Consider the following 25455-nt stretch of genomic DNA (forward strand, 5'->3'; position numbering starts at 1 on the left):
TCTGCAGTAATTTGTTCCGACATCAGGAGCAGTACTGGGCTTAGCTAAAAGTGAAGTGGCAACCTGATGAAGCTACAATTATTACTCATTTAGCATTATTATTAAAACAACAGATGGAACATAGAACAGACAGAGCAAGACAACCCACAACCAAAGGATCTTTATATCTGTGTGTGATACACACATACACAGATATGCTAATATATATATGTATAAAAGATCAAACCCCTCAGGTGTCCTGCCATGATGGTGAGCAATTAAATGAGGTGGACAAGGACCCACAAATCCCCCTTATCTCAATGATAGGGGAGTCAGCATGGCAGTAGGAAAAACACGGCGGAAACATCTGCAACCATTTTCAATCAGAAAGGTCAGGTGGATAATCTATCTAAACCTTCACCTGAGGTGCCCAGCGTCACAGTCCATCACCACATGCAGTTAAACTGAACAACGTTCAGAACTATGGAAAGTGAACAGAAAAGTAAACTGATTCCATGAATGAGAGGTCATCCTCAAAGGTAGTGGATCTTCTGATTAGAATAGAAAATATTCAGGGGCAAACCAATTAAAAATTTTAAACCCTTATCATTGTTAATATGTTAAAGAGAAAAATATTAATTTCATGGTTGCACAAACCATCACAATGAAATACATTCAGGATTATCCTTTGTAAAATGTTGAAAGACTATACTCCACGGAGGGGAACATTGAACATGGAATGGTTTATTATTAGTTGTAACTGAGCAGCATTTATAAGTAGATTGGATCAGTATTTGAAAATGAAAAGTATAAAATGATACAAAGAACAAGCCAAACTAGGATTAGAATAGATAATTTAATTGAAGAATTAGCCCACAAACACACACAATGGGGTTAATGGCTAAGTTCTAGCCAGTAACTTCTATGGGCAGAATCTGAAAGGGGTCTGAGTGCCTGGAATATGAGAAGATTTGTGGCAAAATCAAATGAGTAATCAGTAAGGCCAATTTTGAAGTTAGGAGTATTTGGCTTCCATCTGTTATATATTTAGATTTATTACTACATACCTCTAGACCAGATGGGACTTGATCCCAGACTCCTAATCTAGAGATAGGGACACTACCACTACACCATAAGGGCCCTCACCTCATCTTTTATGCTCTTGGTATTCCAAGTCCCTCACTAGATAGTGACGAATTGCTAATTAAGGAGGATTATTGTTTGTTAAGCACCTTGTTAGTGGACCAATCTGGGAGTTGTGATGCCTATAGGGTTCACAGGAAGAACAATCAGGAAGGGGATTTAAAGGTTTGGGAGATCACCAACACATTGAGATGGAAGCAGAAAGCCATAGGGGCAGTGTAGGTATTCAATGAGGTTAGTTACAGTGAGAAAACTCTCTAGGCCTTACAGCAGGAGGTCCTCCAAAATCCTTGGTGCAACTTAGACTTTGCAAAAAAAGAATTTAAGGTTCAGCCCTATCAGTCTAATTCTTCAACACATGATATGAAGCAAAGAACACTTGCTTGAATGATTTTCATTCTGTGTCAATTCTTTCTCTGTAATACGACTACATATTTCTACTTTGATCTAATGGTCTCAGCCCAGCATTTACCACTGCCATCCTGCATAATAATTAGGTTGATTACCCAGCAACTTTCAAAGGAAATAATCCTATTTAAAGAGTTAATCCAGGTAGTTACAGGCCAGTGAGCCTGATGTCTGTAGTGGGAAAGCTATTGCAGGAGATACCGAGAGACAGGATTTATTCACATTTGGAAGTGAATGGACTTGTTCGTGATAGGGGTCATGGTCATGTCTCACCAACTTGATTGAGTTTTTCGAGGAGATGATTAGATTACATTACAGTGTGGAAACAGGCCCTTCGGCCCAACAAGTCCACACCGACCCGCTGAAGCGCAACCCACCCATACCCCTACATTTACCCCTTACCTAACACTACGGGCAATTTAGCATGGCCAATTCACCTGACCTGCACATCTTTGGACTATGGGAGGAAACCGGAGCACCTGGAGGAAACCCACGCAGACACGGGGAGAATGTGCAAACTCCACACAGTCAGTCGCCTGAGGCGGGAATTGAACCCGGGTCTCAGGCGCTGTGAGGCAGCAGTGCTAACCACTGTGCCACCGTGCTGCCCACAATGAGAATGACTGATGAGGGAAGGGCATTGGATGTCGTCTACATGGACTTTAAATAAGATAATGGATAAGGTACCTCATGGCAGGCTGGTACAAAAGATAGTCTCATGAGATCCAGGATGAGCTGGCTAGATGGATATAAAATATTAATGGTGATAGAAGACAGAGAATAGCAGTGGAAGGGAACTTTCTGGAATGGAGATAAGTAATTAGTGGTATCCGGACGGATCAGTGCTGGGGCCTTTGTTGTTGTAATGTATATAAATGGTCTGGAGGAAAACGTAGGTGGTCTGATTAGTGAGTTTGTCGATGACATCAAAATTGGCAGAGTTGCAGGTAGTGAGGAGGATCGTCAAAGGATACAGTGGGATTTAGATAGATTACAGATTTGGGCAGAGAAATGACAGCAGGAGTTTAATCCTGACAAATGCAAGGTGATAAACTTTGGAAAATCAAATTCAGGTATGAATTATACAATAAATGGCAAAACCCTTAGGAGTATTGGGATACAGAGGGATCTGTTGTACAGATCCACAGATCCCTGAAAGTGGCAACGCAAGTAGATTAGGTGGTCAAGAAGGCCTACAGCATACTTACCTTCGTGGGCCAGGGCACCGAATATAAAAGTTAGCAAGTTATGATACAGCTGTATAAAACATTAGTTAGGCCATATTTAGAATATTGCATGCAGTTGTGGTCACCACACTACCAGAAGGATGTGGATGCTTTGGAGAAGGTGCAGAGAAAGTTGCCTGCTCTCGAGGGTTTTGGTAATGAGGAGAGCTTGGATAGACTCAAATTGTTTTTAATGGAAAGATGGTGGCTCGGCGGGACCGGATAGACATCCACAAAATTAAGGCACAGATATGGTGGATAGTCTGAGGCTTCTTACCATGGTGGAAAGGTCAACTTCAAGAGGGCACAGGTTCAAGGTGAAAGGGGAAAGGTTTAGCGGAGAAGTGCAAGGAACATTTTTCACACAGAGGTTCAAGGGTGTCTGGGGTGCACTGCCAATGGAGATAGTGGAAGCAATGTTCGCAACTTTTAAGGCATATCTTGATGCACACATGAACGGGAGGTAAACAGAGGAATAAAAACTGTGAATGGGCAATAGATAGTGGATCTAAATAAGGAGTAGGAATCGGCGCAGGCTTAGTGGGCCAATGGGCCTGTTTCTGTCCTGTAGTGCATTGTATTGGTATTAAGACAGGCCACAAAGTAATTTTGAGGAATGAAAAATGAAAACTAAACAATAATGGCCTAATTTCTCACCAATGTGAACCAAAGAATTACAGAAGGACAGCAGGATTAGAGGCCATGCAGCTACAGATTTTGAAATCTCGGATCTAGGATGATGACCTGCTCACACCAAAGACAACAACATTTCCTCGAAGTGAACCTGAACTTGAAAAATTGTTCAAATTTGATCACATTTTAAATTATGTGGTTTTCAAAAGTCTTGTGCTTCTGTAGGAAGAATTAAATTTACTTCAATATTTGTTTTGACTGCTATATTTGTCAAAAGATTATATGTGTGAGGAGATGTGCTTTGTATTCATGGACATGCAAACCCTTTTTATGTACAGATAAATTAGCCCCCCCAAAAATGACCCACAGTTTGGAAGTAGGAAAATGGTCTAATATTAATAGAAAATATTATTCAAAATACATTTCTGTAAACACAAATTATTTGGAATCATGACTTGAAAAATGTCAAGCTCTTCAAAATGGAAAGTTAGGCCTGATGACAGTTAGGCCCAGAATTCTTCTTTTTAATAATTCATCAGCATCTTTGCAGTTAATCCAAAGAATAACTTAATTACCATCATCTTTACTGAATGTATCATCATATGCTATTGCAATATAGCATTGATCTTGATGACTGTTATTTTGTGCTGCTTCCCTTGCTTTTTTAGCTCCGACATCCTTTATTTTCTTGTTACTATTGCCAGTCTCCAGGGCAAGATTCCTCTTCAGTTCTGTCTGTTCCTGCAGGTGAATTGCCTGTAAAGAAACAAGTAAAACCATGATCAGTAATTTCATTCGATTGTGAAAAAAATATACAATAAAACTTTATGTTGGAAGCTGAATACAAATCTTAGGCAAAAAAATAAGATTACAAAGTGAATCAAAACTTAAAGGTTATGTTACATAGGAATCTCTTCTGGTGTAGAAGTGACTTGTACAAGAAGGATGGATTGCACCTGAATTGGAAGAGGACTAATATGCAGGCAGGGAGATTTGCTAGAGATGCTCGGGAGATTTAAGCTATTAAGGTGGCCCGGGGGAGGGGATTACCCAGGGAGATAGTGAGGATAGAGATCAATCTGAGACTGGTACATTTGGAAAAAGGAGCAGGTCAAGCAGTCAGGACAGGCAGGAACAAAGCAGAGAACAAGGTCAGACTGATACATTAAAATGCATTTACTTCAATGCAAGAGGCCTGACAGGTAAGGCAGATGAATGCAGGGCATGGTTAGGAACATGGACTGGGATATCATAGCAATTATAGAAACGTGGCTCAGGGATGGACAGGACTGGCAGCTTAATGTTCCAGGATACAAAACTATAGGAAGGATTGGGGGGAGGGACGTTTTTGATAAGGTTTAGCATTCCTGCTGTACTTAAGAAGGATATTCCTGGGAACACATCCAGGGAAGTTATTTGGGTAGAACTGAGAAATAAGAAAGGGATGATCATCTTATTGGGATTGTATTATAAACCCCCTAATAGTCAGTGGGAAATTGAGAAACAAATTTGTAAGGAGATCTCAGCTATCTGTAAGAATAATAGGGTAGTTATTGTAGAGGATTTTAACTTTCCAAACAGACTGGGGCTGCCATAGTGTTAAGGATTTAGATGGAGAGGAATTTGTTAAGTGTGTACAAGAAAAGTTTCTGATTCAATATGTGGATGTACCTACTAGAGAAGGTACAAAACTTGACCTACTCTTGGGAAATAAGGCAGGGCAGGTGACTGAGGTGTCGAGGGGAGCATTTTGGGGCCAGCGACCATAATTCTATTAGTTTTAAAATAGTGATGGAAAAGGATAGTCCAGATCTAAAAGTTGAAGTTCTATATTGGAGTAAGGCTAACTTTGACGGTATTAGGCAATAACTTTCAAAAGCTGACTGGGGGGCATGGGAAATCTTCAAAACTGAGATAATGTGAGTCCAAACACAGTATATTCCTGTTAGGGTGAAAGGAAAGGCTGGTAGGTATAGGGACGCTGGATGACTAAAGAAATTGAGGTTTTGGTGAAGAAAAAGAAGGAAGCATATGCCAAGTATAGACAGGATAGATCGAGTGAATCCTCAGAAGAGTATAAGGGCTGTAGAAGTATATTTAAGAGTGAACACAGGAAGGCACAAAGGGGACAGGAGATAGCTTTGGCAAATAGGGTTAAGGGAATCCAAATGGACTTTATGAAGACATTAAGAACATTAAGGACAAAAGGGTAACTAGGGAGAGAATAGGGACCCTTAAAGATCAGCGAGGTAGCCTATGTGTGGAACTGCAGGAGATGGGGGAGATACTAAACAAGTATTTTGCATCAGTGTTTACTGGGGAGAAGGACATGGAAGATATAGAATGTGGATAAATAGATGGTAGGGTCTTGAAAAATGTCCATATTACAGAATAGGATGTGCTGGATGTCTTGAAACACATAAAAATGGATAAATCTCCAGGATCTGATCAGGTGTACCCTAGACCTCTGTAAGAAGCTAGGGAAGTGATTACTGGGCTCCTTGCTGAGATATTTGGATCATTGTTAGTCACAGCTGAGGTGCTGGAAGATTGGAGGTTGACTAACGTAGTGCCACTATTTAAGAAAGGTGGTAAGGAAAAGCCAGGAAACTACAGACCAGTGAGCCTGACATTAGTGGTGGGCAAGTTGTTGGAGGCAGTCCTGAGGGACAGGATTTAAATGTATTTGGAAAGCCAAGGACTGATTAGGGATCATCAGCATGGCTTTGTGCATGGGAAATCATGTCTCATGAACTTGATTACAGAACGAGAGGGCATAGGTTTAGGGTGAGAGGGGAAAGATATAAAAGAGACCTAATGGGCAACTTTTTCATGTAGAGGGTGGTACGTGCATGGAATGAGCTGCCAGAGGAAGTGGTGGAGGCTGGTACAATTGCAACATTTAAAAGGCATTTAGACGGGTATATGAATAGAAAGGGTTTAGAGGTATATGGGCCGGGTGCTGGCAGGTGGGACTAGATTGGGTTGGGCTATCTGGTCAGCATGGACGGGTTGGACCGAAGGGTCTGTTTCCATGCTGTACAACTCTATGACTCTAAGTAACAAAGAAGATTAATGAGGGCTGAGTGGTAGATGTGATTTATATGGACTTCAATAAGGCGTTTGACAAGGTTCCCCATGGTAGACTGGTGAGCAAGGTTAGATCTCATGGAATACAGGGAGAACCAGCCATGTGAATACAAAACTGGCTCAAAGGTAGAGGACAGAGGGTGAAAGCCTGTGACCAGTGGTGTGCCACAAGGACCAAGGATCAGTGCTGGGTCCACTACTTTTCATCATTTATATAAATGATTAGGATGTGAACTTGGAGGTATAGTTAGTAAGTTTGTAGATTACACCAAAATTAGAAGTGTAGTGGACAGCGAAGAAGGTTACCTCAGAATACAACAGGACCTTGATCAGATGGACCAATGGGCTGAGAAGTGGCAAATGGAGTTTAACTCAGATAAATGTGGGAGGTGCTGCATTTTGGGAAAGCAAATCTTCGTAGGATTTATACACTTAATGGTAAGGTCCTAAGGAGTGTTGCTGAACAAAGAGACTTTGGAATGCAGGTTCATAGTTCCTTTTCAATGGAGTTTAGTTTAGATAAATGTGAGCAATGGAAAATCAAATCTTAGCAGGATTTATACACTTAATGGTAAGGTCCTAGGGAGTGTTGGTGAACAAAGAGACCTTGGAGTGCAGGTTCATAGTTCCCTGAAAGTAGAGTCGCAGGTAGATAGGATAGTGAAGAAGGCATTTGGTATGCTTTCCTTTATTGGTCATAGCATTAAGTATAGGAGTTGGGAGGTCATGTTGCGGCTGTACAGGACATTGGTTAGGTCACTGTTAGAATATTGCTTGCAATTCTGGTCTCCATCCTATCGGAAGGATGTTGTGAAACTTGAAATGGTTCAGAAAAGATTTACAAGGATATCACCAGGGTTGGAGGATTTGAGCTATAGGGAGAGACTGAACAGGCTGGGGCTGTTTTCCCCAGATCGTTGGAGGTTGAGGGGTGACCTTACAGAGGTTTATAAAATCATGAGGGTAATGGATAGGATAAATAGACAAAGTCTTTTCCCTGGGGTGGTGTAGTCCAGAACTAGAGGGCATAGGTTTAGGGTGAGAGGAAAGATATAAAAGGGACCTAAGGGCCTTTTTCATGCAGAGGGTGGTGCATGTATAGAATGAGCTGCCAGAGGAAGTGGTGGAGGCTGGTGCAATTACAGCATTTAAAAGGCATATGATTAGGAAGTGTTTAGAGGGATATGGGCCTAGTGCTAGCAAATGGGACTAAATTAGGTTAGGACATCTGGTCGGCAGGGACGAGTTGGATTAAATAGGTTCTCTCAGCTTTACTGCAGGGTTATAACATGTTTGCATCTCAGACACTGAGGGTAAAGATAGGAAATTATTGTACTTTTGCCAATGTTATAGATTTGAATTCTGTGTATCCCATGTATTGCTAATAAGTTCTGCATAAAACATTGTTGAAGAATATGGTTCCAATACTGAAAAAGGACAAGATCCTAGATCTAGATAGTATGCACGCAGGAAAAATATATAGTTGAGGCACTATTTAAAAATACAAAAAATTATAGAACATAATTACAGAGACCAGTGGATAGCTAAATATTGATCCATAAAATAGGAAAAGGAAGAAAGAACAAATCCTGGGATCTACAGACCAGACGCATGAAACACATTAACTCTTTCCAAAAGTAGTGAGAAAACATCATCTAATGGCAGCAAATATAATAAAATATCAATGTGGATTTCAAAGGCTAACTGGGCGAAAGTGAGGACTGCAGATACTGGAAATCAGAGTCAAGATTAGAGTAGTGCTGGAAAAGGGCTCCTGCCTGAAACGTCGATTTTCTTGCTCCTCGGATGCTGCCTGATCTCATGTATATCTGACCTAATTTGTTAAAGAGCTAACTGCATCAAGCATTAAAAGTCATTTATTTGCACTTTTAAAATGCCCTTGATAGCATCACATATGGTAGCATAGTATGGTTCTGATAAAAAATAGAATATATGGAGCAAGAAGACAAATAACTGAACAGACAGTAAAACTCTCTTTAAAATAAAGTTAGAAAGTAGTGAGTAGGATTAAAGAGTAATTATTCACAGGGATGTAGAATCCATGAGTTGACTTCCATCCATCTGTGCTAGAATCATGGTCATTCAAGATTTATGTCAATGACATGGGCTTGGGCTTCAGTAACTCAACATGAGCACAGCTAAAATTTGCAAATGACACCAAAACTAGTGAAGAGGGGACATGTACAGAGTAGTGTAACTAATACTGAGGGAGAATACAACAGAGTAAAAGAAGACAGTAGATAAATTGCAGTCTAAAGAGCAAATAAACATGAACATTGATAAAGGTGAGGCAATGAACTTTAGGAGAAAAAATACAGAAAAAATGGCTACATTTTTAAAGTAAGAGACTGAATGGTGTTCAAGAGCTAAGAGATCTAAGGATGCATGTAAACAATTCATTAAAATAGCGCCATAGACCAGCAAATCGACGAAAACTGTAAACAAAGCACTGGAATTTATTTCTACAGAATTAAAATCGAAAGACCTCAAGTTATGTTCATGTCAAAACTATTAAAAAGGCCACTGAAGAAAGTGCAAAAGCAATTTACGAAGAAGGTACTTAAGGTTAAAGAGTTTTTTTTTTCCTTTTGAAAAGCTGAGAGAAGACCAAATAAATTATATAAATTATAAATGGGTTGGGCAGATGGATGTGAAGAGAATATTTCCACTTCTGGGAAAATACAAACTGAGGTCATATATACAAGATGTTTGCTAATAAATCCAGTAGGGAAATAGGAGAAAGTGGAATTTGCTGCTACCAGAAATGGTTGCACCAAATAGCTCAGAGAAAAGTAATAAACAGATATGTCAAAGGGATAAAATGAAATAGATGAAATGGGAGAACATTCATGGAAAGCACAAATGCTAGCTTAGACTAGCTGGGCTAATGACCTGCTGCTGAATGGTATATTCTATGCAAAGTTTATTTTAGACTAATTCCTAAATCATAAGAAAATCTGCTTTAGTCTGTTGCTAAGCTGAGGAATGGAACTGTTAATTATTGGCTTCTTTTTATTCCAGAACAGTTTAATGTAGAAACAATTGTGCAATTCACCCTACAGGCAGTCCCTGGATTATGAACAGGTTCCATTCTTGAGATGTTTAGATTAGATTACTTACAGTGTGGAAACAGGCCCTTTGGCCCAACAAGTCCACACCGCCCTACCGAAGCGCAACCCACCCATACCCCTACCTTTACCCCTTACCTAACACTACGGGCAATTTACCATGGCCAATTCACCTGACCTGCACATCTTTTGGATTGTGGGAGGAAACCGGAGCACCCAGAGGAAACCCATGCAGACAAGGGGAGAACGTGCAAACTCCACACAGTCAGTCGCCTGAGGCAGGAATTGAACCCGGGTCTCTGGCGCTGTGAGGCAGAAGTGCTAACCACTGTGCCACCGTGCCACCCACAAAAGTTGTTTGCAAGTCAAATTGTACAGAAGTCAAAACACAATTCAAGACAATATAAAGTAGCCACCTTTAAGGACAGGCCTTATATATTAGAATTATATCCCTGTCTGGGATCACATTCATATAGAACATAGAACATATAACAATGCAGCACAGAACAGTCCCTTCAGCCCACGATGTGCCAAACATTTGTCCTAGCTTAAGCACCTATCCATGTACCTATCCAATTGCTGCTTAAAGGTCACCAATGATTCTGACTCTGCCACTCCCACAGGCAGCGCATTCCATGCCCCCACCACTCTCTTTGTAAAGAACCTACCCCTGACATCCCCCCATACCTTCCACCCTTCACCTTAAATTTATGTCCCCTTGTAACACTCTGTTGTACCCGGGGAAAAAGACTCTGACTGTCTACTCTTTCTATTCCCCTGATCATCTTATAAACCTCTATCAAGTCACCCCTCATCATTCGCCGTTCCAATGAGAAAAGGCCTAGCACTCTCAACCTATCCTCGTGCAACCTATTCTCCATTCCAGGCAACATCCTGGTAAATCTCCTCTGCACCCTCTCCAAAGCTTCCACATCTTTCCTAAAATGAAGCGACCAGAACTGCACACAGTACTCCAAATGTGGCCTTATCAAGGTCCTATACAGCTGCTACTTCACCTCACGACTCTTGAATTCAATCACTCTGCTAATGAACGCTAATACACCATAGGCCTTCTTACAAGCTCTATCCACCTGAGTGGCAACTTTCAAAGATCTATGAACATAGACCCCAAGATCCCTCTGCTCCTCCACCTTACTGAGAACCCTACTGTTAACCCTGTATTCCGCATTCTTATTTGTCCTTCCAAAATGGACAACCTCACACTTGACAGGGTTGAACTCCATCTGCCACTCCTCAGCCCAGCTCTGCATCATATCTAAGTCCCTTTGCAGCCGACAACAGCCCTCCTCACTATCCACAACTCCACTAATCTTCGTATCGTCTGCAAATTTACTGATCCACCCTTCGACTCCCTCTTCCAAGTTATTAATAAAAATTACAAACAGCAGAGGACCCAGAACTGATCCCTGCGGAACTCCACTTGTAATTGGGCTCCAGGCTGAATATTTACCATCTACCACCACTCTCTGACTTCAACCAGTTAGCCAGTTCTCTATCCAACTGGCCAAACTTCCCACTATCTCATGCCTCCTGACTTTCTGCATAATCCTACCATGGGGAACCTTATCAAATGCCTTACTAAAATCCATGTACACTACATCCACTGCTCTACCCTCATCCACATGCTTGGTCACCTCCTCAAAGAATTCAATAAGACTTCTAAGGCAAGACCTACCCCTCACAAATCTGTGCTGGCTGTCACTAATCAAGCAGTGTGTTTCCAGATACTCATAAATCCTATATGTACAAGCATTCAATAATCTGACAATTTTTAAACTAGGGACCACCTATATTTACCTTTCTGAATTTTAGCACAAGTTCTGGATAACTTGTGCAAAAGTAGCTTATTTCCTGGTCATCCAGGTTTTACAGCACAGAAAGAGGGCCTTCCTGAAGAAGGGCTTATGCCCGAAACGTCGATTCTCCTGTTCCTTGGATGCTGCCTGATCTGCTGCGCTTTTCCAGCAACACATTTTCACCTCTGCCCTTCCACCCATTTCGCAGTTATATGGCTCAATTGCACCAGATTTTTATTGCAGTTTTTTTTTACTACTGAATTCACATTAGGATTGGAACATGACCCCAGGGCTTTAGCCTGGTTTCTACATTACTACTGTTTTCTCAACATGGTCCATGGTCAATTTTCAATAATTCAGCTTTGACTTGAACTTGTTCTAGATAGGTCTGCCCACCACCTGCTTTCAGCTGCTCAGACCTTTTGCTCCATCTGAAATCCTTCTGCCATTATCATCAGACCTACTACCCAATCTGGTCTACCTCCTTCATACCAGTGCTCAATACTGCAGCTTATCCACCTCCAGTCTCATAGATATTCCTGGCCATCCTTCTTCTGTTTCCTAAAATCCATTACATATCTTTATATAGTCAAAAAAATTACTCTTTAACTTGCTACTGTGACTAACATTATTATGTATAGACTTTCTATCACTTAAATTGGGGCTAGCTGACAAGGAAGATTAATCTTGTACTTGTATGGTATTCCTAAGATGATGACAATGCATCTGAGAGAACTGAGCAACCACCCTGATTTCTATCTATTGCATTGCAGACATTTAGCTGTAAAACCAGACACACAGACACTTGATAGTTAAAACAATAACTGACCTCCTGCTGCCTTCTTTGCTTTTCATATTGTATTTTTTGGATTTGTTGTCGTCTCCTGGAAAATTGATTTGCAATTTCTGCTTGTACTTCTTGTGCCTTTGAGAAGAAATACAGGTTATGAAAATGCTATCAAAATATATTCTAGAGAACATTATTAAGAAAAATATTCCTCTTTTTTCAATTTGTGAAGGTAATGTTAATCTCAGTATGTAATATTATAAAACATAGTAGAGTCAGAGGCATACAGCTGGACAGCATAGAAACAGACCCTTCAGTCCAACTTGTCCATGCCAATCAGAGATGCCAAAGTAACCTAGTCCCATTTGCCAGCATTTGGCCCACAACCCTCGAAACTTTTCCAATTCATGTACCCATCCAGATGACTTTTAAATGTTGTAATTGTACCAATCTTCACCACTTCCTCTGACAGCTCATTCTATACACGCACCACATTCTGTGTGAAAACATTGCATCTTAAGTCCCTTTTAAGTCTTTCCCCTCTCCCTCTAAACCTACAGTCTCTAGTTTTGGACACCCCGACGCCGGAGAAAAGAGCTTGGCTATTCATCATACCCTTGCCCTCATGATTTTATAAACTTCTGTAATGTCACCGCTCAGCCTCCGATGCTCCAGGGAAAATAACCCCAGCCTGTTCAGCCTCTCCCTATAGCGCAAGCCCTCCAATCCTGGCAACATCCTTGTAAACCTTTTCTGAACTCTTTCAAGTTTCACAGCATCCTTCAAATAGCAGGGAGACCAAAAGTGGCCTAACCAACGTCCTGTATAGTTGTAACATGACCTTCAAATTCTTATGCACTGACCAATAAAGGAAAGCATACCAAACTCCTTCTTCACTATCCTGTTTACCTGCGACTCCACTTTCAAGGAACTATGAACCTGCACTTCAAGGTCTCTTTGTTCAGCAACACTCTACAAGACATTACCATTAAGTGTACAAGTGCTGCCCTGATTTGCATTTCCAAAATGAAGCACCTCCCATTTAGCTAAATTAAACTCTATCTGTCACTTCTCAGCCTATCGGCCCATCTGATCCAGAACCCGTTGTACTCTAAGTAACCATTTTCGCTGTCCACTACACCTCCAATTTTGGTGTCATCTGTAAACTTACTAATCATATCTCCTATGTGCACATCCAAATCGTTTATATGAATGATGAAAAGTAGTGGAGCCAGCACTAATCTTTGTGACACTCCATTGGTCACAGGCCTCCAGCCTGAAAAACAACCCTCTACCATCATCTGTCTTTTACCTTCAATCCAGTTCTGTATCCAAATGGCTAATTCATAGAGTCATAGAAATGTACAGCATGGAAACAAACCCTTCGGTCCAACCAGTCCACGCCGACCAGACATCCCAACCCAATCTAGCTCACATCCCAACCCAATCTAGTCCCACCTGCCAGCACCCGGCCCATATCCCTCCAAACCCTTCCTATTCATATACCCATCCAAATGCCTCTTAAATTTTGCAATTGTACCAGACTCCACCACATCCTCTGGCAGCTCATTCCATACACATACCACCCTCTGCGTGAAGAAGTTGCCCCGTAGGTCTCTTTTATATCTTTCCCCTCTCACCCTAAACCTATGCCCTCTAGTTCTGGACTCCCGACCCCAGGGAAAAGACTTTGTCTATTTATCCTATCCATGCCCCTCATAATTTTGTAAACTCTATAAGGTCACCCCTCAGCCTCCGATGCTCCAGGGAAAACAGCCCCAGCCTGTTCAGCCTCTCCCTGTAGCTCAGATCCTCCAACCCTAGCAACATGCTTGTAAATCTTTTCTGAACCTCTCCCTATGTTCCATGAGATCTAACATTGTTAACCAGTTTACCATGTGGAACCTTGTCAAACGCCTTACTGAAGTCCATATAGATCACGTCCACTACTCTGCTTTCATCAATCTACTTCATTATGTCTTCAAAATACTCAATCAAGTTAGTGAGACATGGTTTCCCATTCACAAAGCCATGTTGACTATCCCCAATCAGACCTTGTCTTTCCCAAATATATGTAAATCCTGTCTCAGGATCCTCTCGAACAACTTGCCCACCACCGATGTCAGGTTCACTAGTCTATAGTTCCTCATTCTTTCCTTATCAACTTTTAAAAATAGTGGCACCATGTTAGCCAACCTCCAGTCTTTCAGCACTTCACCTGTAGCAATTTATGATACAGATATCTCAGCAAGGGACCAAGCAATCACTTCCCTAGCTTTCTGCAGAGTTTGAGATTACTCCTGATTAGGTCCCAGGGACTTATTCACCTTTATGTGTTTTAAGATGTCCAGCACCTCCTCCTCTGCAATATAGACATTTTTCAAGACTTCGCTATTTAGTTCCTCAAGTTCTCTAGCTTCTATAAACACTGATGCAAAATACTTGTTTAGTATCTTGTTTAGTAGATGATCTTTACTTGTTTAGTAGATGGGAATCGTGAGAATACTAAAAGAAAAGCTGAGAGAATGAAAAAAAATTGGGGTTTCAATTTCAAGTAACTATTTCCTGAATTCCCCATAAGCTTAAATGATAACTTCAAATTCTCACTATTAAGTGGGTTCTGTCCTAATTGCATGCATTCCTATCCCATTATTAGTATTATAATCCCAGATGATGTTACTGATGTCAGATCCCAGTCTGAAATCTGGCTTGATAGAATATATGTTTTTTTAAATAACTGAGGTGGCCTTTCACTGAAACACAATCACGCAATGCTGCATATCTGAATTTAGCAATAAAACTGAAGTTCATTACACAAAAGAAATAAAGGTAAAATAGAATAAACCAAACTGTTTACACAAAACACAATTTCAAGGCTTTTCAAACACTTAGTAAAGTATAATCTCAATTATCCTTACACTATCACTTTACAGTAGTCAAACAGCAGACAGAGTTCTCTACTCTGTCACAACTATAGATTTGACTTGACTATTTTTTGCAGTTCCTAATCTTTAGAGTTTGCTAGTTTTTTTAATTGACAACCAAGCTTAAAAATTCTTACATTCAAATAATCCCTTCAGGGTTTTACCCAAACATTTCTGGCCTAGCACTTTCAAACTGAGCCCTTATACTCAAATAACCTACATCTTATAGTTCTACACTAACTCCTTTCTCCAGGAGAAACTGTTTCTTACATTTAACTTAAACCAGGATTTCAATCAATTTTTCTTTTTTTTGAACCAATAGCAAATTAATACTTTTCACTATTCATTCTGTCCAAACTCTTACAAGGTAAACAAATTCCCACTATTACTCCAGAAATTCTCACTCTTGCAGGTTTAAAAGAAAAGATGGGTTCAGAAATGCTGACAAGTTAAACTTTAAGCTCCCTTATATACACAGACTCTCCTACATGGCTTCAAAACTTGGACTACATGTAGATGATATCTCAAGACCTTTGAGAAGTATCATCAATGTTGTTTGAGATGGATTCTTAGCATCAGCTGGGAGGACTGGCATACTAACATAAGCATCCTTAAAGCAGCTAAAAGTATCAGGATCAAGGACATGATCATCTGAAACCAACTCCGGTGAGCTGGGCACATGTTTAGGATGCCTGATTTTTGACTGCCAAAGTAAATCAGTTTTGCCCAGCTCAAAGGAGGCCCTTGAAACAGAAGAGGACAAAGAAAGCATTTCAAAGATTCATGAAGGCTTTCCTCAGACAATACGACACTGATATCAATGCATGGGAGACCCTTATTCAAAAGAAATTGATTAGGAGGAAGCTCTTGTATAAATTCTTTCAGGACATCCATTGGCAAGACGATGTGCGAAAAGAAGCTGGAGAAACCAAGGATCAATTCTACCTCCAAGGAACACCTACCAGCTGTGTGGTCAGACAATCAATGCTTTGCTATCCATCTGATTATACCCTTGATATCTTTGGGTGATTCCCACTTTCTAATGCCTATACATTTCAGGTTGAGTTAACAATTAGGGAAAATGCAGCAGTAAGCCAGTGCACTAAAAAAAGCAAATTAGACAGAGTTTTACCAGACCATATGGCTGGTTTCCCATTAGAGAGAGATAACTTGTGGTGATTTAACCTAAGGGTTACCATGTCTCAGGCAAGGTGAGACATTGAGAAGGACAGTCCTTCCTGATAATGTCAACTAGTGCAGGAATTGGACCCATGCTGTTAGCATCACTCTGCATTGGAAACCAGCCCTCCAAGCTATCCGAACCCTTAGACAATAAGATTGAATGGCATTAAGGTTAAATAGCTCTTAAGGTTTCAGTTGGCAAAGGATATCTGATTGTCCAATGAAGTCTTTCATTATAGGTAGCAGTTTGAGAGCAATCCGAAGCTATCTTCTTTTGACTCTTCTATCAACAGTTAGCCTCAATGTTTCAGACTGCTAAGCTAACCTGAAATGTTTGTGCATCCCGCATGACAGTGTTGAGCTTGAGAGAGGCACTGCTTTGTGCAGCTTTTCTACATCAACCAATTAGCAATGAGGGAGAGTGGACATACTGTACATTTCACAACCTTGAACAGCTGTGTAATCCTTATACATTGCATTTAGCCTCAGTGTTGTTCATATTAAAGTGTAATGAGTAGAGTGTAAAGTGTTATGAGGAAGGGTCACTCAACCCGAAATGTTAAGGCTGATTTCTCTCCAAAATGCTGCCAGACCTACTGAGCTTTACCAGCAATGTCTGTGTTTCTGATTTACAGCATCCACACATCTCTTCCAGGCATGCCCACCTTGAAGAAGTTCTGTTCCTCTCTCTGATTTTCCATTCCAATCTTCTTTCTTGTCCACCACTAATTTCACAGTCATTAATTTCACTGTCACTCCTGGTGTTTGACAAGGTATTTGCTAAAACCCACTTCCAAAGCCACATCACATTTCTCAGTGACCGCCTCCAGCAGATCTGAGGAAAGGTCACTTGACCCAAAACGTTAACTCTGATTTATCTGCTCAGATGCTGCCAGGCCTGCTGAGCTTTTCCAGCAATTTCTGCTCTTGTAAAGTGTAATGCCTTGGTTAAAATCTACAATGTCATGGTTCAAGATTCCCTGATGTCTGATGCTATCTGTAATCAAGGAGTCAGTTGCTTATGAGAGATTAGCAATGCTTGGCAATTGCAACTTCTAACATCCAGGGGATGTCTGAAGGGGCTGCTCATCTCTCACATTTGCATGACTGCACTAGGTCCTTTGATCCAGCTTACTGAATGCATGTGGAAAAGTCGCCTGCTCCTCCTGTGCCTGTCTCTGCAGGTTGATCTACCCATTAATGGCTGAAACCATGGGATCACCTTCTGTCTTGGCCTGAGCAGCTTCCTGTTCTCCTGCAGACTCTATGTGCTCGGAACTTGCAAATTTTCTTCCCCTGTGTCAGTGATGTGCTCGCCAGGTTGTGCTCCTGAGGGTAACCTAAAGAACCAACTGAGGTGAAGTCGCTGAGGGTGTAGGTGAAAGCCTTGCCACTACCTCCTCTGAGGATTGAATGTCTTTCTCCCCAGTGCTGGAGATGGATCTGAGATGTCTAGCATTAGCCTCTTCAGGACAGATTTTTGTTTGATGATGCTAGTAACTGCATTAGAGAAGAGAGGCAATTAGTTGTTTTACAGGGGTAAATGCTGAGTTAGCATTGATGGCAATGAGAGAGCACTGCAGCATAGCAGAATGAAAATTACTGTTTAATTGCCCACTAAGGTCTCTAGATGAGAGGTCATGCTGTTCTCCAGCCAGCTCAAATATATTCACCTCATACAGTGTGAGGAATCCAAGTCTGCCACTGTCTGTACTCCCCATCCCAATCCCACCTTTCGACCTGTTTGTGGGACAGTCTTTCCTGCAAAGAGACAAAGAAAGGGATCGTTTTTGATGGGAGTGGATGGAAGAGCAGTTCATGGTGATGCATAAGCAGGAAAGACAGTGAAATGTCTCCAGTGAGTAAGCACAGAGGGCAGTGAGTGGTGGTTGTTTTGGGAGGATGAGGTGGGTGGAAGCCATTAAGTGAACATGATATGCAATGAGAGCTGTAATCCATAATGTTTGGCGAGAGCCATGTGCAGTACCAGAGTGAGAGTGGTGACTCTCTGACTGTGAGGGTGCAGAGAAAAGATGGTGGCACTTGTGGAGTGCAGAGGATCATTCATCTTCACCCTGCACTTCTGCGCATTACATTTCACTGAGGCCGCAGCATTTATACAGGGCTCTATCCCACTCTAGGCTGGCTTTGTCTGGTAGCATTGCCTCTTTTGATGGATAAAGCACTGCTGTCCTCTCCACAATTCTATCCACTAGCATCTCCAGATCTCCGTGAGTCAAACAAAATACCAGCTTTCCTTTCTGGGCCATGTCCATTGTGATGATGGCTAAGAAACATGAAGCACGTTCCTGGCTTATAACATCTGAAGTGATGTGCAACTGGGCTTTAGCTGTGTCTGCAGCATGAATCTGGAAATTTTCCAGCAGTGGTGAACACTTCCACCTCTTCAGCTGTGCAATTCTCCGAGAAAGTCAACCAAGAGCCTGGATGCTTAATTAATGAGGTGAAAAGTGGAAAAAAAAATTTGAGTCAAGTTGCTGTGAATCATGGTTAACAAAACACAAACTCAAATTGGAAAATCCAGCCCCAAATATCTATTCATAGGATTTGCCGATTTCCTTTTAGATCTCAAATTCCCCCAGAACCCAGGACTGGGGACTAGCAAGTGCCAACCAACAGGAAACCAACAGAGGACAGAGGGAGCCCACAGAACCCATGGTGACACCTCCATGACAGGCAGCAACCCACTGCTGGTACTAGCTCAGGCCAAAGCCAAGACCCACTTCTTCAGAGCTGATCTTCAGCTGCCCACTGAGTGCTACCACTGGCTACTGCACCTTGCAATGTTTGCCACGTCAAGCCAGTTGAGGCCAGAACCGCACCACAGTCGACACTCTGCAGCTGACCATCACTGACCGAGACCTCTTCCCCCCAGCTCCATTTGTCTAAAGCAATGACAGCAGCTCAACAATCTGTTGGGAGGATTCAGGACTCACCAGATCCCCGTGCAAAGCTATATATCCAATATCCAGACTGTGCTGCTGGACAACTGAGCCAGGTAAAGATCAGGAAAAGAAAAGCAGGAGAAAAGGGAGCTGTGATTGGAGGAACTGGAGCAGGGATGTGGGAGACACTGAATCTGTGGGTGGAATCGTGCCAGTATCTTATCAGTGTATATCAGCCAGTATCTTAGAGACGCCTTACCTGGCGGCAGCCTGTTAAATCTGGATGGCAAAGAAACACCATGTGAAGGACAGTTCCTGGCTTATAACATCTGAAGTGGTGTGCAACTGGGCTTTAGCTGTAGTGCTTGCATTGGTAAACGTTTCTATCCCTTCTGCTGTGCAATTCACAGAGAAAGTCAACCAAGAGCCTGGATGCTTAATTAATACGGTGAAAAGTGGAGTCCCCTGGAATCCAGACTCCATAGCCACCAGTTCTGTGCTTCCTTGGCTGCTGGTGGAACATCACTCTGGAGTCCCAAGAGAACACAGTGATGCGTTCAGGTGTTCCTTGGGTTGGAGGTTGTGAGAAAAGAGAAACAGAGACGTAAATTGCAAAAGTCAGGGTCTCGTTCCCAGCAGGCAACCTCCTGCCTGACGTCCACTTCTCTAATCAGGCACTTTGATACCTGATTCCTGTGCATGAGGACTACTCCAGGGTTTCAAACTGTCCACGGATGAGCACTACTGTGAATGTCACATGGTGCCAGGCTTGCCTGCAGCTACAAGTTAATCCCAAAGATGGTGGGTTAAGTCTTTAAGTGGTCACTTAAAGGTCTTAACTGGTCACGGAGCAGGAAGGTCGAAATGCATCTTCCCATACAGAATGTGACGCTAATGGAGGCAGGAAATGTTTGGGTAAGTTCCCGCTCTACCTACTCAGCTCCACGCTCCTTGGGGGGATGGAAGATTCAACCTTGTGATTGGAAGAACAGCTCATCACAGATTCTGTCTCCTGCATTCGTGGCTCTTTCAATCAAAATGCAGATGGGTGATCTTCCTTCAACAGTTTGCCTCTGTCATTGAGTTTTTGGTAGCGGTGTACAAATTTTCCAATGGCAATTTGCCAAACACTTCCATGGATTTTGAATCCTGCTCCATGGCCCAACTTGCCCAACCTAGTGAGTATTAGCAGCATTTTGCCTTTATGCTCCAATACTCTTACGGTTACTCCTTTCTGCATTGTGTTACCAATAACAAATTCTTTCTGGAACCTACATCTTGGCAATTTACAGTAATCGGATTCTTTGTTTTTAAAACTGCACCCAGAGATTTTATCACCTCTCAACAGGACATACTTTGGAGAACACAACATTCAGCACAACAAAGAACTCCACTCCAAATGTGGGCAGCACGGTGGCCCAGTGTTTAGCACTGCTGCCTCACAGCGCCAGAGACCCGGGTTCAATTCCCGCCTCAGGCAACTGACTGTGTGGAGTTTGCACATTCTCCCCGTGTCTGTGTGGGTTTCCTCCGGGTGCTCCGGTTTCCTCCCACAGTCCAAAGATGTGCAGGTCAGGTGAATTGGCCATGCTAAATTGCCCGTAGTGTTAGGTAAGGGGTAAATGTAGGGGTATGGGTGGGTTGCGCTTCGGCGGGTCGGTGTGGACTTGTTGGGTCGAAGGGCCTGTTTCCACACTGTAATGTAATCTAATCTAATTTAAGTTATTCTTCTTTCATGAAGTTTTACCTAGAAAGTGACACTGTCACATACATGTATATCTGACAAATGCCACATGAAAATAGTCATAGCTTTGTGATTCATTGGTATTCTCTATAACCTTATACAATACAGTTGTAAATCTCTTTGTGCACAATATGAAATGTATTCCTAAATCACCAACTTCTGATGGAAGGTGAAATGATAAGTGCTAAACAAGTTGCATTGTATTAAAAAACTGAAAGATTTGCCAAAATTACTGAAAATCAGTGCAAAGAAAGACAAACTGAACAAGCTCTCCACAAGATTCAAAACTTTATGTAACAAGTATTCTCCATTAGATCTCACAGAATACAGGGAGAACTAGCCATTTGGATACAGAACTAGCTCAAAGGTAGGAGACAGAGAGTGGGGGTGGAGTGTTGTTTTTTAGGCTGGAGGCCTGTGACCAGTGGAGTGCCACAAGGATCGGTGCTGCGTCCTCAACTTTTTGTCATTTACATAAATGATTTGGATGTGAGCATAAGGGGTACAGTTAGTAAGTTTGCAGATGACACCAAAGTTGGAGGTGTAGTGGACAGCGAAGAAGGTTACCTCAGATTACAACAGGATCTTGACCAGATGGGCCAATGGGCTGAGAAGTGGCAGATGGAGTTTAATTCAGATAAACGCGAGGTGCTGCATTTTGGGAAAGCAAATCTTCTACACTTAATGGTAAGGTCCTAGGGAGTGTTGCTGAACAAAGAGACCTTGGAGTGCTGGTTCATAGCTCCTTGAAAGTGGAGTTGCAGGTAGATAGGATAGTGAAGGTAGCGTTTGGTATCCTTTCTTTTATTGGTCAAAGTATTGAGTACAGGAGTTGGGAGGTCATATTGCGGCTGTACAGGACATTGGTTAGGCCACTATTGAAATATTGCGTGCGATTCTGGTCTCCTTCCTATCAGAAAGATGTTGTGAAACTTGAAAGGGTTCAGAAAAGATTTACAAAGATGTTGCCGGGGTGGAGGACTTGAGCTATAGGGAGAGGCTGTACAGGCTGGGGCTGTTTTCCCTGGAGCGTTGGATGCTGAGGGGTGACCTTATAGAGGTTTACAAAATTATGAGGGGCATAGATAGGGTAAATAAGCAAATTCTTTTCCCTGTGGTCGGGGAGTCCAGAACTAGAGGAGATAGGGTTAGGGTGAGAGGGGAAAGATATAAAAGAGACCTACGGGGTAACTTTTCCATGCAGAGGGTGGTACGTGTATGGAATGAGCTGCCAGAGGAAGTGGTGGAGGCTGGTACAATTGCAAAATTTAAGAGGCATTTGGATGGGTATATAAATAGGAAGGGTTTGGAGGGATATGGGCTGGGTGCTGGCAGGTGGGACTAGATTGGGTTGGGATATTTGGTCGACATGGACGGGTTGGACCAAAGGGTCTGTTTCCGTGCTGTACATCTCTATGACTCTATGACTCTATGAGATGGTTAGTAAGCAGCACAGTTTAACACCTTTCATCTTTTTCTGACATTGGTTACTTTGTAAAAACTGAGTAATTTCAGACTGTATCTTCGATTGAAATATCTTTTCAGGACCTGTGTCCGAGTTAATTTATTAAGCATTGTTATCATATACAGTGGTGTCAATGTTATATGATCTTCTCAAATACTCAAAAAAATTTTAAACATTAAAATCCCATTCAGATAATAAAAGGTGAGGGTTGGAGCTGAGGGGAGCAGTATAAAAGGTTTGGATGTGTCTTCATTATTGTAACATAATAAATGGGACAGTGAGTGGAACAGAGCAGTGTTGGAGGCAAGTTGGGAGTGGAATGAAATAGTGTGAATGGCAAGGATAAATATGGAACAGAGTGATGCAAAGGTGTCATGCTGGTTATACTGCTCTGCTCCACTCACATCCACTCCTGTGGTACTGCTCCTTTCCTGTTCTGGACTGGAATTGTGCGGGCAGACTGCTTTCTGGCTCAGGCTAAAGTGTTGAGCAGTGGAGCTTCCACCTCTTGGTGGGAAGAATTCCCACCACAAAGCTGCCAGCCCATCAGTCCTGGTAATGCCAAGAGCTCAGAAGGCCCACTGGATCTCACAGTGAGATAAGTCAGGTGTTTGGGGCCACAAGGGTTGAGCCACCTTAGGGAAGGCAAGAAGATAGGAAGTAAGATATTGTACTAAGTTCAGAGAGACACACCGCCAGGTCCCAAAATCCCTGAATATAGCACCCCATTTCCTTCACACACTTATAAAATCTTTTTTCTAAAAATAGCCTTTCCTTTCCCAGCCAAGTGTCCATGCAAACTATATAATGGCATGGGCAGCATATTATTTTGGTCAAGTCTAACTGATCTTTGCTTACTCATTTAAAATCGTACTCATTTAAACCTAGTATATTACAGAAATGGTTAGGAAGGCTTTGGGCTAACTATCTGATTTGTGTTACATGCGACCCTCCAAACACCCATCAGGGGCACGTCAAATCCAGTCTCTCGCTTCAACTTTTATCCATTTTGGGCTGAATTGACTGCCTCCTTCACCCAGCATTAAAATCAGGGGTGAGCCCGTGTGAGTTTGGCCAGTTTACCTTGTAATCATTTAACGACTTTCATTGACTGAAGCTATGACGTGTGCTCCAAATGAGAGGAGCCCCTAACTCCGAGAACTGGAAGCCAGTAAAATGATCAGCAGCTCTCTTGTTCCGGTATCACCTGAAAGGAGTGGCCACGGCTGAAACCATATTGATTTCCCCAAACAAGAGAAATCAGGAGGCCAGAACATGCTGACTCTGTGTCTTTCTGTGGAGTTATTCTCGCAGGGCTTGGAAAGAGGGCTGGGGTTCCTGGATTGGACAGAGCAGGCAGCAGGGGAAACACAGGTTAGAGTCACTCTTGTCAAGGGGCTTCCAAAAAGTCTTCAAGAACGATAGGGTGGAGCGATGAGATGTCGTCAAATTCAGCTTTACCTTTGTACTATCTAGTCACTGTCTAGGCTGAGGTCTGCCTTATGATGTGTCCCATGAAGGAAGTGTTGATGCAAATTATATAATGTTGGAACATCAAAATTTCTGTTCTTTTCTAGTTGTAAAACCTGTCCACATTATCACCATTGTTTCAACTCTAATATAATATAGTGGATGCATTCAATTAATGTGGAATAATTCACCTGAGTTTTGCATGCTCGTTGCCTTCCTTCAGCTTTCTCAGAGGTGATCACTGTACCGCAATTAATGGGTTCAAGTTTCTAAAATACATAGAACGAAACAAATATAAAATATTCCAGTTTTATATATGCTGACATTTAACTTAATGACAGGCAAGTAATTGGTCAGACCTGTACTAAACAACATGACCCATATAAATGTTGGCAGATAATGAATATAACTCTGATGTCAGCAAAACTAAAATTTCAGCTGAAGAAGGTTACTTTTCACCAATTGCTTTTTTGAATTGATAGATACATTTTTTCAATAATGTGGCCTGACTATAACATAATGGTTGTTTTTAGTTGTGAACTAACATAAAGGGAATTATAATAATTGTAAAGAAATGCTATAGTTAAACTACTGTATAGTGATAGTATCCCACCTTTGTAAAATTGTATTTGGTCTTAGTTTGGTTTGATTGGGGAAGAAGCTAATATTAAACTAGTTAATGCTAATTAACCGATGTTAATTCATGAGAAATAGTCTGACAGATTTTCTTGTGATGTGGATGAAATTGTATATTTGTATCCCTGAGTTTTTTTGTATCTAATTCGGTCATTTCTTCGACAACGTAATGGTTGTGTTCTTGTGCGATCCTGCACAATATAGAAATAGCGCAATAGAAATAGCACTTAAAGTGATGGCGACATAATTGCATTATAGCCAACACACGTTTTAAAAGTTCACACTTTAGAAACAGTGTCACTATTCATCAAGCGCTTTAAAGCCAATTCACATTGGCAAAACACGCATTATAGCAGAACGACCTGTACAATAAGTAGGATCAATAACAAGGTCACATCCTCTTCTCTTCAGCTACAGTGTGCTGCAAATATATTGAACTATGGCCTCTGCCTCAAATGCTGCATTAAGTTGCAAATAGTGGGACGCTCACTGGGCCACTCAAATATTCTCATAATAAATGAGGCCTCAGCCTAGATGCTCCTTTCTTTATGAAATTGAAGGGTCTGTTGCTGAAATTTTAATCTAAGCAGATGTTTGTATTTGCTTTAAGATATACAAAATGACATTGAAAAAGATAGCAAAGGGATTACTGTTGACTATTTGGGAACTGATTTTCCGAATACACACTTTCACATGCAACCTCACCTGTTAGAAGTAATCACTTGAACAATTACTTTTCTGAGCATAAAGGTGCGCGTACTATTGCTGGAGAAATTAACGTGAACTTCGAAAATAGTGTTGTGAAATACCACTACCATTATGACAGTGATTGCACTTTAATGTACTTCAATGGCTGTTAAATGCTTTGAGATCATTGATAATTATGAAAGGTGCCATATTTCACTTTGTAAAACAGTAATATGGCTAATGAAATAACAGAGCTGAAAATGTGTTGC

General features: G+C 41.6%; 1 protein-coding gene across 2 annotated transcripts in view; it reads right to left on the reverse strand.

Moving 5' to 3' along the window:
• Positions 1–25455, reverse strand: part of LOC122553634 (factor associated with metabolism and energy-like) — a 51877-nt gene that overhangs the window by 5824 nt on the left and 20598 nt on the right. The window contains exons 3-5 of one of the 2 annotated variants that reach the window (XM_043697741.2): positions 24055–24132; positions 12215–12310; positions 3965–4145 (exon numbers count right to left, since the gene is read on the reverse strand). In XM_043697741.2, coding sequence (XP_043553676.2) covers positions 3965–4145; positions 12215–12310; positions 24055–24132 — 355 coding nt within the window. The remainder of the gene's footprint in view (positions 1–3964; positions 4146–12214; positions 12311–24054; positions 24133–25455) is intronic. The other variant, XM_043697742.2, reaches the window with a different exon arrangement.

This window comes from Chiloscyllium plagiosum, unplaced genomic scaffold (assembly GCF_037043375.1).
Source record: "Chiloscyllium plagiosum isolate Xiang-an unplaced genomic scaffold, Cpla_swu_hap1 HiC_scaffold_8, whole genome shotgun sequence".
Classification (NCBI taxonomy): domain Eukaryota; kingdom Metazoa; phylum Chordata; class Chondrichthyes; order Orectolobiformes; family Hemiscylliidae; genus Chiloscyllium; species Chiloscyllium plagiosum.